At 60.3% G+C, this 13758-nt stretch overlaps 1 protein-coding gene across 1 annotated transcript in view; it reads right to left on the bottom strand.

Moving 5' to 3' along the window:
* Positions 1-11491, bottom strand: part of MYLK3 (myosin light chain kinase 3) — a 23621-nt gene extending 12130 nt beyond the window's left edge. The window contains 3 exon segments of the mRNA XM_079759742.1: positions 627-981; positions 1909-1999; positions 7627-11491. Of these exon segments, the coding sequence (XP_079615868.1) occupies positions 627-981; positions 1909-1999; positions 7627-8124 (944 nt within the window). The 5' untranslated portion in view covers positions 8125-11491.
* Between the last annotated feature and the right edge of the window lie 2267 nt (positions 11492-13758).

The following is a 13758-nucleotide window of genomic DNA, read 5'->3' as shown; positions in this document are numbered from 1 at the left end:
GAGCTCGCTCACCCCTCTGCACCCCCCTCTGAGCTCACTCACCCCTCCACCCCCCTCTGAGCTCACTCATCCCTCCGCGCCCCCCCTCCGAGCTCACTCACCCCTCCACCCCCCTCTGAGCTCACTCACCCCTCCGCACCCCTCAGAGCTCACTCACCCCTCCACACTCCCTCCAAGCTCACTCACCCCTCCGCGCCCCCCCCCCAGCTCGCTCACCCCTCCGCACCCCTCTGAGCTCACTCACCCCTCCACCCCCCTCTGAGCTCACTCACCCCTCCACCCCCCTCCGAGCTCACTCACCCCTCCGCGCCCCCTCAGAGCTAGCTCACCCCTCAGTGCTCCCCTCCGAGCTCACTCACCCCTCCGCACCCCCCCTCCGAGCTCACTCACCCCTCCACACCCCTCAGAGCTCACTCACCCCTCCACACCCCCTCCAAGCTCACTCACCCCTCCGCACCCCCCCTCCGAGCTCACTCACCCCTCCACACCCCTCAGAGCTCACTCACCCCTCCGCACCCCCCTCCGAGCTCACTCACCCCTCCACCCCCCTCCGAGCTCACTCACCCCTCCGCGCCCCCCCTCAGAGCTCGCTCACCCTCCGCGCCTGCTCCAGCAGCTCCACTCACCTTGGATGCGTGTCCTCGCCATGGTGAGCTGCCCTGTCCCGGGCAGGCTGGCCTGAGGTCAGCGTCACATTCTCCTCTGTGGGCAGAGCATCAGGTCCGCTGGACAATGGCCCTTGTCCTGGGCCTGGTGCCGCCTCCTGGCTGGTCTTGGGGGTCTCGCCAGGCGCTCCGGGAGCTGTGGCGTCTGCTTCTGTGGGCGGCAGGTGTCCAGGGGGCGCCTGGTCAGGGCCGGGGACCCCGCCTCCCTGCTCCGGCTGGGCCTCCGGCTGGGCCAGGACGTCCGATCCCATCCCCGAAGCACCAACCGGGGGCAGCCTCGCTGCTGTCCCCTCCGGCAGGTCAGCCTTCCGGCTCTCTACAGGGAAACGGGCGAGAAAGCAACCCCATTGGGGAGTCTGTCCCCAAGACAAGGCAGGAACCTGCCTGCGCGGCTGCGGGGGCCTCCGGGGAGCCTGAGCGTGAGCAAAGCCAGGGGTACAGTGTGACTGTTTCATCTAAGATGTGTGTGCGTGTGTGCGTGTGTGCGTGCATGTGTGTGCGTGCATGTGTGTGCGTGTGTGCGTGCATGCGTGTGCGTGCATGTGTGTGCGTATACATGTGCGTGTGTGTGTGCGTGGGTGTAACCACTTACAATGTGGTCTTAAGAGACCAGACCTCCAGGGAAAATAAAAATAAAGTAAAAACTTCGTAGACACGGTGACATGTGGGGGAGGAAGCCAGACAAGCTTGACTTCTCTTTGTACCTTGTTTTGTCAACTGGACTTTGGAACCATGTAAATATTATGCAAAATTATAAAAGAAAATAAGTTAATAAAAGCAATCCATAAATGCTAAAGCAACATGAAAAATGAACCGGAGCATCAAGTTGGTGGCACAGGCGCGGGAGAGGCACTTTCCTAGTGACCACAACAGCGACTGGCTGTCCGTCTCACGGGGACACGTGAAGGACGGAAAGAACTGGGGAGCCCGGCCGGCGTGGCTCCGTGGCTGAGTGTTGACCTATGAACCAGGAGGTCAGGGTTCGATTTTGGTCAGGGCACAGGCCTGGGTTGCGGGCTCGATCCCAGTGTGGGGCGTGCAGGTGGCAGCCGGTCCATGATTCTCTCTTGTCATTGATGTTTCTCTCTATATACTTTTTATTTAAAAATAAAATAAACAACGGGGGGAGTCCGCTGGCAGGTGCTCGGGAGTCACGGGCATCCCGGTGCTGGTGAAGGTGTGAGTCTGAAGATGCAGGTGGGGGGCCAGGAGGCAGCGACGGCCCCCCTGCCCGGGCACTCACCTTCCCGAGGCCCCCGGAGCTCGGCCTGCACGCCCCGGCTGCTCAGCGCACGCTGCGGCTTGGCTCCTGCCTCCTCCTCTCGCTCTTTGTTCTGAAAGAACCACCAGGAACACTGTCATCGTCATCATCGCTCAGTCCACAGACGGGCGCTGCGCACCAGCCACGTGCTGGAGCCACGAGCACACGCGCCGGCTCAGCCACACCAGAGGGTGGAGGCTGCTTCGCCACTTCAGGCGAAAGGACCTTCAGGCGTCCTCAGTCCCCTTTTCTTAAAAAGTTTGTTTTTATTGATTTCAGAGAGGAAGGGAGAGGGAGAGAGAGAGACAGAAACATCCATGATGAGAGAGACTCATCGATCAGCTGCCTTCTGCACGCCCCACACTGGGGATCGAGCCCACAGTCCGGGCATGTGCCCTGATCAGGAATGGAACCGTGACCTCCTGGTTCATAGGTCAACGCTCACCCACTGAGCCACCCGGCCGGGTCCTAGGTACCCTTCTTCATGAGTCCCTGTCAGGGCAGGCCCAGGCCCTGATAGAGGATGACACAGAGTGGACCTCAAAACGCTCAGAGCAGGGATGGAAAATAAGTTTAAATTCAACATGTCACCTCGGACCAGCCGCTCATGGCTAGTGGTGTTGTTTGGGTTGGATCCTAAGTCAGCTGAACCCATGCTTGCAGGGGGCGTGCCTTGACCAGTGACTACGCCTGCCTGGGAGCCGGGCAGGCGAACCCCATGGTCCCCCTCTCCGGTACAGCAGTGCGGTCAGGGGCACGGGCTCGTGGACTCTTGAACACCCCACTTCGCCACTCAGCCGAGATCCCTAACTTCTCTGCACCTCGCTTTCCTCGTCTGGGGAATGGGGAGAATATTAGCTACGCACAGAGCTCAGTCCAGGGGAGGCGGGGTGAGACCATTTGTGGGGCACAGAGGGTGCCCAGCACAGGGTAGGCGCTCAGAGCCCTGGTGGTGGTGCCCTGCCTGAGACACAGTGCAGTCCGGGCCCCAGGAGCGCGGCCTGTGAGGACACGGGAGCCCAGCGCCAGCGAGCGGCCTTAACGCTGAGCAGTCCACAGGAGCCCCACCGAGTGTGGTCAGCAGTTCATTAAAAGATGTGGCTGCCCGGCGTGGCTCAGTGGTCGACCTAGGACCCAGGAGGTCACGGTCCGGTTCCCAATCAGGGCACATGCCCGGGTTGCAGGCTCGGTCCCCAGTGTGGGGTGTGCAGAAGGCAGCCAATCCATGATTCTCTCTCACTATTGATGTTTCTCTCTCCCTCCCGCTCCCTTCCTCTCTGAAATCGATTTTAAAAACTCTAGCTGCTGTCCTCAGGGTCACCACCAGCATCATCACTGTGACCCGGGAGACTGTCCTGCCAGCCCGTCGCTGGGGGAGCTGGAGGCCTTATCGCAGGCGCCTCCTGGCATCCCCCACCTGCCTGGCGCCCCCCCCGCCCCCGCCCCGGGGGTGACAGGGACTAGGACAGACTGTCCTTTGGCAGACCTCGCAGCTCAGATTGTCCTCTCCCTCCCTCTGTTGTTGGTGCAGGCGCACACACACACACACACACACACACACACACACACACACAGGTTTTGTCTTCAGGGCTCAGCTTTCTGGTCCCTGCCTTGTGCGGTGCGTGCAGAGAAAGAAGAAGAGGCCCAGCACCCGCCAGAGGCCTGCCGTCTCTGAACAGCTCCGCCAGGACTTGGCCCAGCCCCGCTGAGCTGGACCTGTCTGAGGGCGCCCCCCCGCCCCCTCTACCCCTCCCCCCCCCCCCCCCCCCCGCATCCCACATGGCCCAAGGAGGACCCGGGCGAAGTCATGGCCCCAGTAAAAAATTTAACAGCTAGCCCGGCCAGCGTGGCTCAGTGGTTGAGCATCGACCTATGAACCAGGAGGTCACGGTTCGATTCTGGTCAGGGCACATGCCCGGGTTGCGGGCTCCATCCCCAGTGGGGGGCGTGCAGGAGGCATGATTCTCTCTCATCATTGATGTTTCTCTCTCTCCCTCTCCCTTCCTCTCTGAAATCATTAAAAACATATTTTAAAAATAAACAAACAACACAGATGCATGCTACACCCTGCTCTCCTCGGACGCACAGATGGGGACCCTAGAACGCCTCCGTTCCGCGGCAGTTTCAGCGCCAACAAAGCGTTCGCAGGCTGGGGCCGGGTCTCAGTGCACGCCTGTCTCCTGTCCCTGGCACCTCCTGCGCGACCAGCCCTGGCCCAGGGCACAGAGGGGCGTGGAGGCCTCCTGGCGGGGCTGCGGGGAGCTGACCGCCGGCTGGGAGGGCAGCCCCAGTCCTGCAGGTAGCCCCCGGATGCGTGTGACACACAAGGACAGAAGACAGCCGGTCAGAGCCGAGCAGACGAGACGCGTGAGGACTCGGGGAAGAGAAAGCTCCCTGCCCTCCCCCGCCCAGAAATGCCTGTGCATCCGCAACGAATATTCTGTGCTCCTACAGAATAATCAGAGGAAGGCAAAGGTGAGACGGGAAAGGGGAAGGATGGGGCGGGCCGCTCACAGGACAGTGCAAAAGGCCCCAAATCCAGAAGATGCGCCTAGAAAAGAAATGCGAGTTAGCCCTAACTGGTTTGGCTCGGTGGATAGAGCATCGGCCTGCGGACTGAGGATCCCAGGTTTGATTCCGGTCAAGGGCATGTACCTTTGTTGCGGGCACATCCCCAGTAAGGGGTGTGCAGGAGGCAGCTGATCGATGTTTCTCTCTCATCGATGTTTCTAACTCTCTATCCCTCTTCCTTCCTCTCTGTAAAAAAATCAATAAAATATTTTTTTAAAAAGAAAAAAAAAAAGAAATGCGAGTTAGAACTACAGTGAGATACAGCGTTCTGCCTGTTTTTGGTTGTTTGACATGTTCCCGAATGAAGAGCTTCCATTTCTTTATGAATTAAAGAAAAAATGCTTGCTTTATGAAGCATATGACCAATCGCCTTATTTGGAGCTTGACTCGAACTGTAAGGAAAAAAGAGCCTGAGATGGGCTGGGGCTGCGTGGAGAGGTGAGGGGGTTGGGAGGTACAGATGCGCAGGCACAGCAGTCACGGGTGCAAAGTACCGTACGCACAGGGAACAGACTCAGCAATGCCGCAGTGACTGTGTGATAGCTAGGATGCCACGCGGATACTAGACGTGTGAGGGGGCCCATTCGTAAGTCATCTAAATGTCTACCCACTACGCTTTGCACCCGAATCTAACGTGAAATAATTCTGAATGTGAGCTGTACTTGAAAAACAAAATTAAAAAACAAAAACAAACCAGCCCAGCCGGTGTGGCTCAGTGGTGGAGCAATGACCTATGAACCAGGAGGTCACAGTTCGATTCCCGGTCAATTTAAAAAATAGTTTTAAAAAGAGCGTAAGACGGTCAAGAAAATGTGAACACTGATGATGTGAACATTGGTGATATTAAGTTACTTCTTAGGTCTAATAACAAGTAAAAGAATCCTTTTCTTTTGGATAAAAAAATATTGAAATATTTATAGAAAAAACAATCCAATACATCCAAGTTGCTTCAAAATACTCTGGAAAGAGGCAGACAGGTGGGGACCATTGGCCTCCAGTGATGGGGCTCACTGAGGTCATTCTCATCTCTATTTTATAAATGCTTGAAACGTTTAGTACCAACATGTTAAAACACACACGCGCGCGCACACACGCACACACACACGCACAGTGTGATTCCGTTTTCGTTCACCAGACGGGCCATGAGCTCCGTCAGCAACAGGCACCCCCCTGTGTCATGGCAGCCGTACATTAGAACCCTCCTCTGAAGTCGGCGTGGCTTTGCGGGTTCTACAAAGTCACCCTCTGGCTTAGCATCGCCACTTCCAGGCGGTGCGTCCGACAGACAGACGCACGCCTGGAGGGACAGTCACGGCATCGTTTTCCCAACAGCTAGAGAGGAGGGGCGGGGTGAGCCTCGACGGTGTGGCCGAGCGAACAACGCCGATGGACGGAGACTCCCCGACCAGTGCAGCCGCTGCAACTTACGGACAAAGCGAGGGAGCTCTCTGCGTGTTACTATGAAACCACGCCCCACATCTATGAAGCAAAAAGCAATGGAGGCCAGCACAGGTGGGTAACAGCTGAGTTAAAACCAGACCACGGGGTGGTGTGCACCGCAGGGTGCTTCTAAAGAGCCGGCTCTTTCTGTAAGGATGTAGGAGACCGGCACCTCTGCTTGGAGGCAGGGCTTGTCCTGGGCCTGGGGGACGGGGCAGGAGGGGGCTGCTCTCCACAGCCCAGGGATGGTTTGCACCCTGTGCACGTATTAGATGAATTCTCATTTAAAGCTGAGGTTGGTCCCCGGCCGGCCTGGCTCAGGGGCTGAGCGTTGACCTAGGAACCAGGAGGTCACAGTTCGATTCCCGGTCAGGGCACATGCCCGGGTTGTGGGCTCCATCCCCAGTGTGGGACGTGCAGGAGGCAGCCGGTCCATAATTCTTATCACTGATAGTTCTTTCTCTCTCCCTCTCCCTCTCTGAAATCAATACTACATATTTTAAAATAAAATAAAATAAAATAAAGCTGAGGGTGGATATCAGTGGCGAGAGCAAGCCAGGCTCCCCTGCAGGCCGCACTCTGGGCCGGTGCTGACAGGAGGGGGCCGGGGTGGAGGCCGCGCTGGGGGAAGTGGCGGCCGGGGGGAAGGGTCAGCTGGGACAGCTCCGGCCAGGCTGGGGATGAGGAAGGGAGGCCCGAGCTCCTGAGACCCCAGCTCATCGGTAGCCAGAGGCTGGTGGGTACCAGCAGGGATCCGAGGCGGGGCTCCAGGCCCCGGAGTGTTGCTAAGCAGCTGCCCCTTTGCGGTTCCCAAACAGAGCGTTGCCTGTACACACCGCGCGTGGGCGCATGCACACACGCGCACACACACACACGCGCGCACACACCCCAGCCAAACTTCCATTAGCCCAGGCTCGATTACGCAACCTTGGGAAGCGGGGCTCCCAGAGATGCCGCCTTCCACCCCCAGGCTCCGGCTGCCGCCCGCCCAGCGGTGTGCCCTGGGTCCCTGTCAACACCTCCCGGAGGCAGCTGCACTCTCGCCCACTCGGGGACAGGGCACAAGGTTGCGGACAGGAAGGGAGGGGGCTGTTTTCTGAATGGGGCCCTGTTGGGTAGACGGGCCACTCCCCACGGCCGCCCCCGGGGGACACAGAGGAGCAAAGAGGTCACGGCATGTCCAGGGAGCGTCAGGGTCCCCGCTCCCTCAGGGCCTGTGTGTCCCCTGGAGCTGCCCACGGCCTGCAGCTCACCCGGCTCTGCCTCTCCCCCTCCCCGTCTGAACCCGCTCATGACCTTTACGCTCCGGCTCTCCTTTTCCTCATCAACTTGTCACACAGGAGGCACAAGAGGGGACAAGAGGCCCGGCTGGAGTGGCTCAGTGGGTGAGCTTCGACCTAGGAACCAGGAGGTCACGGGTGGATTCCCAGTCAGGGCACATGCCCGGGTTGCGGGCTCCATCCCCAGTGTGGGGCATGCAGGAGACAACCAGTTCATGGTTCTCTCTCATCATCGATGTTTCTATCTCTCTCCCTCTTCCTTGCTCTCTGAAATCAATAAAAATAGATTTTAAAAAAGAAGAAGGGACAAAAGGCTCGGCTCTCCTAAGCGTAGCCACCTGGCCGGCCTCCCCACCCGCCCTGGGCGGCCCCTCCAGCCAGGTCCCAGGACAGGGACGCGGTCACCAACCTCCGAGGGGCCGGGGGCCAGGCGCCCTCGCCTCCAGGGCACGCTGCCTTGCAGGATGAAGTCCACCACCGTGGAGTTCTGGAACACGGCGCCCACCAGGGCGATGGCCCGGTCCACGGCCGCCACCACCCGGAACAAGGACTCGAGTCGGGCGCCGTGCTGGGCCGCGTCCTGCCGCACGGCCCGCACCAGGTCCAGGACCTCGGGCCACCCGGCCTGCGCGTCCCGCGGAGGGGCAGGGTCCCCCGGCGGGGCAGGGCCAGCCCCCGTGGGGCCCGGGCCCCGGGAGGCCTCCAGCCGGTGCAGGCCCTCCTCCAGGTGGTCCAGGCCCCGGCACACGCCCTGCAGCTTCTCCGCAACATCTTCCTGGGAATGCAGGAGCTTGTCCACCTTCTCGTTGAGCGCGCTCAGCTTCCGGTCCAGGCTGGACAGGCAGGCCTTGCCCGCCGCCACCGGCAGCCCCCGGGCCCCCACTCCCTCCTTGGAGGCCCCCGACATCCTGGCGCGGGCTTGATGGGGCGAGCAGGGGGCGCACGCAGGGCCCGGCCTTCACTGGGGCCGTGGTGTTTGGAAGGTCATGGTTCCGGTCGCTAATAGCTGCCGCCGTGCCCAGCGCCCCGCACAGCGATCCCAGGTCGTCACGCAGCCGGGACCTGCGGGCTCTCTTTGAGGCCTCGCTTATCTCCCACTCTGCCGGGAGGGAGCCGCGAGGGGCAGGCGGGTCTGGCCCCGGCCCCTCTCCGGGGGCCCCTCTGACATCACGGCAGCACTGAACATTCCTCCCTGAGAGGGTGCTGACGGGCAGACATCTGAAGAATCTGCCCGTGGCAGGCGGGAGCTCGTGTGGCTGAAACCGAAGGTTAGAAGGAGGGGACCTCTTGCTGGACTCCGAGAGGGGCCTCAGGAGTCCCAGGGCCGTGGGGTCCCGCCCGCCACACACACACAGATGCACAATGAAAAGCAAGACCGAGAACAAATGCGAGGCCGCCCTGGCGTGTGCCAGGATGGAACAGGCGAAGCTTCTGCAAATTAAACACAAAACCTGGGTCCTGGCCGGTAGTTCAGTAGGTGAGAGCATTGTCCCGATACGCCAAGGCTGCGGGTTCGATCCTGGGTGAGGGCACACACAAGAATCAACCAATGGCCCGGCTGGTGTGGCTCAGTGGCTGAACACTGACCTAGGAACCAGGTCACAGTTCGATTCCCGGTCAGGGCACATGCCCGGGTTGCAGGTTCCATCCCCAGTGTGGAGCGTGTAGGAGGCAGCCAATCCATGATTCTCTCTCATCATGGATGTTTCTCTCTCTCCCTCTCCCTTCTTCTCTGAAATCAATTGAAAAATAATAAAATAAAAAAGAATCAACCAATGAATGCATCGATAAGTGGAATAACAAATTGATGTTTCTCTCCCCCTTCCTCTCTCTCTCTCTCTCAAATAAAAACATTGACTAATTACAGAAACCTTGGGCTCCTGCTTTGCAGATGTCCCCAGCAGTGTCAGGCTGCCGGGGGTGAGTCCCACAGCAGGCCCTCCGTCACTCGGCACTTGTATCTAAAAATAGAAGTGCGGCTCAATGGCCTCGGCTATCCTCGCCAAGTGCTCTCTGCAGGTCGTGTTCCTCCCAGGACCCTCTGGGGGCACATTTGCCAGCGAGGCCTGCTCCCCCGACAGCAACTCCCCTGAAACCAATAGGGTCAGGCCCTAGTGACCCAGAGGCTGGTTTCCTGTGGTCTCCAAGCGTCTGGGCCTCACAGCCCTTGTTCCCAATGGCACTTGGACGGAGCGGCATTGCATAAAGCCGACGCAAGCAAATGCTCAGGTCGACATCAGGTGGGGACGCTGGGGGTGCCACCGAGTCCCCAGGCCGCTGGGGGGCCGCCCGCCTTCTCCGTTTCCTTCCAGGCCCTCAGAGGGAGACCAGAGGGATGGTGCCCCAGGCTCTCAGCTGCCCCAGGAGAGCTCAGCTGGTGAGCACGGGGCAGCCGATCCATTCCTGAAAACCACAGGCTGACCTCGGTTTGCCGTGGGCTGGGTCAGCCCCCACTGAACCCCGAGACTCTTCGCTGGCCTGTCTGGTGACAGCCAGCTTTCCCTGAGACCTCAGGTGGGGTAAGAGGGAAACAGAAATACAAGGTTGAGGGGTTCATTCCAGAGCGGCGGCCCCTGCTCCCCCACCTGGGTGTGGCAAGGAGGACCCCACCCTCCCTGGGGGTGAGAGGACTGTTTCAGGAGGGACGTGCTGGCTCTTCGGGTCCGTCTGATCATCCCCAACCGAGCTCAGCCTCACCCCTGCCGCCTTTATGCAGCTCTAGCACACGGGGTAATGGCTGTCTCCCTGAAATGAGAGGGGAAATCCCATGTCAGAGCACTGACGTAGGCATGACAGCAGACTCCCATCTGAGCAGCTGGATGCTGGCGGGCAGGTTCGATGCAAAGTTTAAGCCCTGGCCAGTGTGGCTCAGTGGATAGAGCGCCGGCCCTTGGACTGAAGGGTCCTGGGTTTTCGTCTCGTCAACGGCACGTGCCTCAGTTGCAGGTTCCCCGGCCCTGGTCAGGGTGGGTGCAGGAAGCAACCAATCGATGTGTTTCACATCGATGTTTCTCTCTGTCTCTCCCCCTGCCTTCTACTCTCTAAAAATCAATGGGAAGCCCTAACTGGTTTGGCTCAGTGGATAGAGCGTTGGCCTGCAGACTGAAGGGTCCCAGAGCGTCGGTCTACGGACTGAAGGGTCCCAGGTTCAATTCCGGTCAAGGGCATGTACCTTGGTTGCAGGCACATCCCCAGTAGGGAGTGTGCAGGAGGCAGCTGATCGATGTTTCTCTCTCATCCATGTTTCTAACTCTCCCTCTCCCTTCCTCTCTGTAAAAAATCAATAAAATATATTTTTAAATAAATAAAAATAAAAATCAATGGGAAAATATCCTTGGTGAGAATTTAAAAACATACATACAAAAATAAGAAATCGATCCAATAAAATAGAAAGCATGTCCCCTTCGGATCCTGAGGACACTGTCCCACGGTGGAGCACAGAGCGAAGAAGAGCTGACGGTGCCCAGGTGGGAGAGGCTGTGCGGCCCGTGTGAGGAGCTGCTGGGAGGCCGTGCTCCTGCAAAGCGAGGACCTGACCCAACGAGACCCTGAGCCCAGGGAGCAGCGGCGTCCGCCTCGGTCCGAGCTGCAGCCGGAGGGTGGAGAGCCCGCAAAAGGGAGGCCTTGGGGAGAAAACGGTCCCCGATGGAACAGATTAAAGACACGCGGTAAAACGTGGAGGGCGCCTGGCGTCACACGGTCTGGGCTCCACTCCTGCCCCTGCCAGTGCTGGGGGCGGACCCGTGGGCTGTCTGCTTGGCCTCAGAGTCCGGCTTCCTGGCTGAAACCCGAGACTAACAATGCCTCCGCGGCGTGGCGACTGGACGGTTACGTGAGGAGGGTAACGAGGACCTGGAACGTACTTGGCACAGAGCGAGTGCTCAGATTCAGCCACCGGGGGGATGCAGGCCAATGGGCAAAGCGGAGCAAAAGGAATCAGAGACTCCGAGAAATCCCAGTGCTTCCGAGAAAGAGTGAAAATGGAGTGCATATCTTTCCCAGTGGTAACGTTCACACAGTGATATTATGCCATACGAAGGTAACTGTTGTCCCTGGCCTGTGTGCTCAGTGGATAGAGCGCCGGCCTACAGACTGAAGGGTCCCGGGTTTGATTCCCGGTCAGGGCACATGCCCGGGGTGCAGGCTCAATTCCCAGTGTGGGGCATGAAGGAGGCAGCGATGGACTCATCATTGATGTTTCTACCTCTCTTCCTCTCCCCCTCTCCCTCCCTCTGAAATCAATAAAAATAATCAAAAAGAAAAAGAAAGCAACTGTAGAGATCAAAACTGGCCACCCCCACCCACCCTACCCACCCCACCCCAGAGAGCCAGCCAACAGGATGTGTCAGTCAGTCACCTCGGTGAAGGTTGGGGCAGGAGAGAGAGGGCCATCCCCCTCCCCCCAGGCTTACTCTGCTTCCCAGGCACCTGGCCCAGGCCACCTTCCCTGCAGGCCCCTGCCCACCCAGGCCGCCTTCCCTGCAGGCCCCTGCCCAGGCCACCTTCCCTGCAGGCCCCTGCCCAGGCCACCTTCCCTGCAGGCCCCTGCCCACCCAGGCCGCCTTCCCTGCAGGCCCCTGCCCACCCAGGCCACCTTCCCTGCAGGCCCCTGCCCAGGCCACCTTCCCTGCAGGCCCCTGCCCACCCAGGCCGCCTTCCCTGCAGGCCCCTGCCCAGGCCACCTTCCCTGCAGGCCCCTGCCCACCCAGGCCGCCTTCCCTGCAGGCCCCTGCCCACCCAGGCCGCCTTCCCTGCAGGCCCCTGCCCAGGCCACCTTCCCTGCAGGCCCCTGCCCACCCAGGCCGCCTTCCCTGCAGGCCCCTGCCCAGGCCGCCTTCCCTGCAGGCCCCTGCCCAGGCCACCTTCCCTGCAGGCCCCTGCCCACCCAGGCCGCCTTCCCTGCAGGCCCCTGCCCAGGCCACCTTCCCTGCAGGCACCGTTAGCTGAGGTGCACGTGGAACGGAGGAAAGGACCCCATAGGTGACCAGAGCCCCAGCCAGCCTCGCAGGGTCCAGACCAAACAACACAGGGCAGCTCCACTGGCCTGGTCTGCACAGGACCTCCTTCAGGAGTCGGGAAGGGCCCACGCTCACCAACCCGCCTGGACCCTGCTGAGTCTGTGGTCCCGAGGCCGCAGGTCTGGGGACCAGCTGTCACGGCTCCCTTAGTTCCCTGGCCATAACAACTGCTCCTCGGCTCCCACTTCAAAGCAGACGGGCCAGAGGCTGCCTTACCGCAAATATCTGGGTGTAACCTGACGCCCGCGGCTGGCCCCTGGCGCCCGCGCCGCGCAGTGCCGGAGGCGGGCACAGCGTCCTCATCCTGCCGCTGCGGGACTCTGCCAACTCCGTGTTTACTCCCCTGGAGATGCCCGGCCGCCCGCCCGCGCGGGGAGTGAGGTGGGCTGGACGGCAGGGACATCTCTCTAGAACTCAGGCAGCTTCGATAAGCCTGGCATTTCCGCTTATCTGACTCTGCCCCCGGCCCCGAGGCGCCCGAGCGTCACTTGTTATCAGCTCTGCTGGCTGTCTCTCTCCGAGGGCCTACTTCCTGCATCACTTAGCGGAGTGTCCAGCTGGGAAACAAACCCCGTGTGGTCCCAGGAGGGAAAAAGGGAGGAGGGGAGGAGGGGAGGAGTGGGAGCCTGAGGGCCGAGCTGACCGGAGTTCAGACCCCAGAGGCCTGGTGCGGGGCCCAGGGGATGCGCTGGGATCTGGGAATCGCTGCTGCAGGTGGACCTGGGGCAGACGGAGGCCTGACCAGCAACACAGTGGGGGGCAGGGTGGGGAAGCTCTTCCTCATGGGGGCTGCTTGCACCCAGCCTGGGAGCCTAGTCTCAGGAATTTTTTTAAATATTTTTTTATTGATTTCAGAGAGGAAGGAAGAAGGAGAGAAATAGAAATATCAATGATGAGAGAGAATCATGGATCGGCTGCCTCCTGCACGCCCCCCTACCAGGGATAGAGCCCACAACCCGGGCCTGTGCCCTGACCGGGAATCGAACCCTGACCTCCTGGTTCAAAGTTGACGCTCTGCCACTGAGCCGCACCGGCCAGACAAGAGGTCTTGATGTCACATCTGAAGAACGGGTTGGTGGGACCTGTGGTCTGGGAGAGGATGGGGCTGAGCTGGGTGGTGAAGAGCCAGGGGCGGGGAAAGAGGAGGTAGACAGGAGAGCAGGGTCTGGATCGGGAGAGGTGCAAGAGCGAGGCGAGAAGGAAGGGTTGGCAGCCCTGTGGCGGGACAGACTGGCCACTGGGAGTGGGGAGGAGGAGCGGCAACCCGGTGGGGCGTCCAGGGCTCCCGCACTTTGCAGACACCCAGTCACACGGTGACAACTCCTTCAGGGTGTGGAGGGCGGTGAAGAAATTGGAGAACCTTTTGGCAAAGAGGGAGGACTTCCTGGAGGAAGTGGGACTTGAGCTGAGCCTGCAAGGAGGGGTGTGCTGTGGGGAAGCCACGGCAAGGGCGGTTGTATAAGGACACAGGGAGCCAAGCCCCTCATGGAGCCCGGCAGAGACGGGCCCCGGGTCGCTGCAGG

Source organism: Cnephaeus nilssonii (genome assembly GCF_951640355.1).
Source record: "Cnephaeus nilssonii genome assembly, chromosome: 20".
NCBI classification, from domain to species: Eukaryota; Metazoa; Chordata; class Mammalia; order Chiroptera; family Vespertilionidae; genus Cnephaeus; species Cnephaeus nilssonii.
The sequence above is the reverse complement of the archived record's forward strand: the minus strand, read 5'-3'. Positions and strand labels throughout refer to the sequence as shown.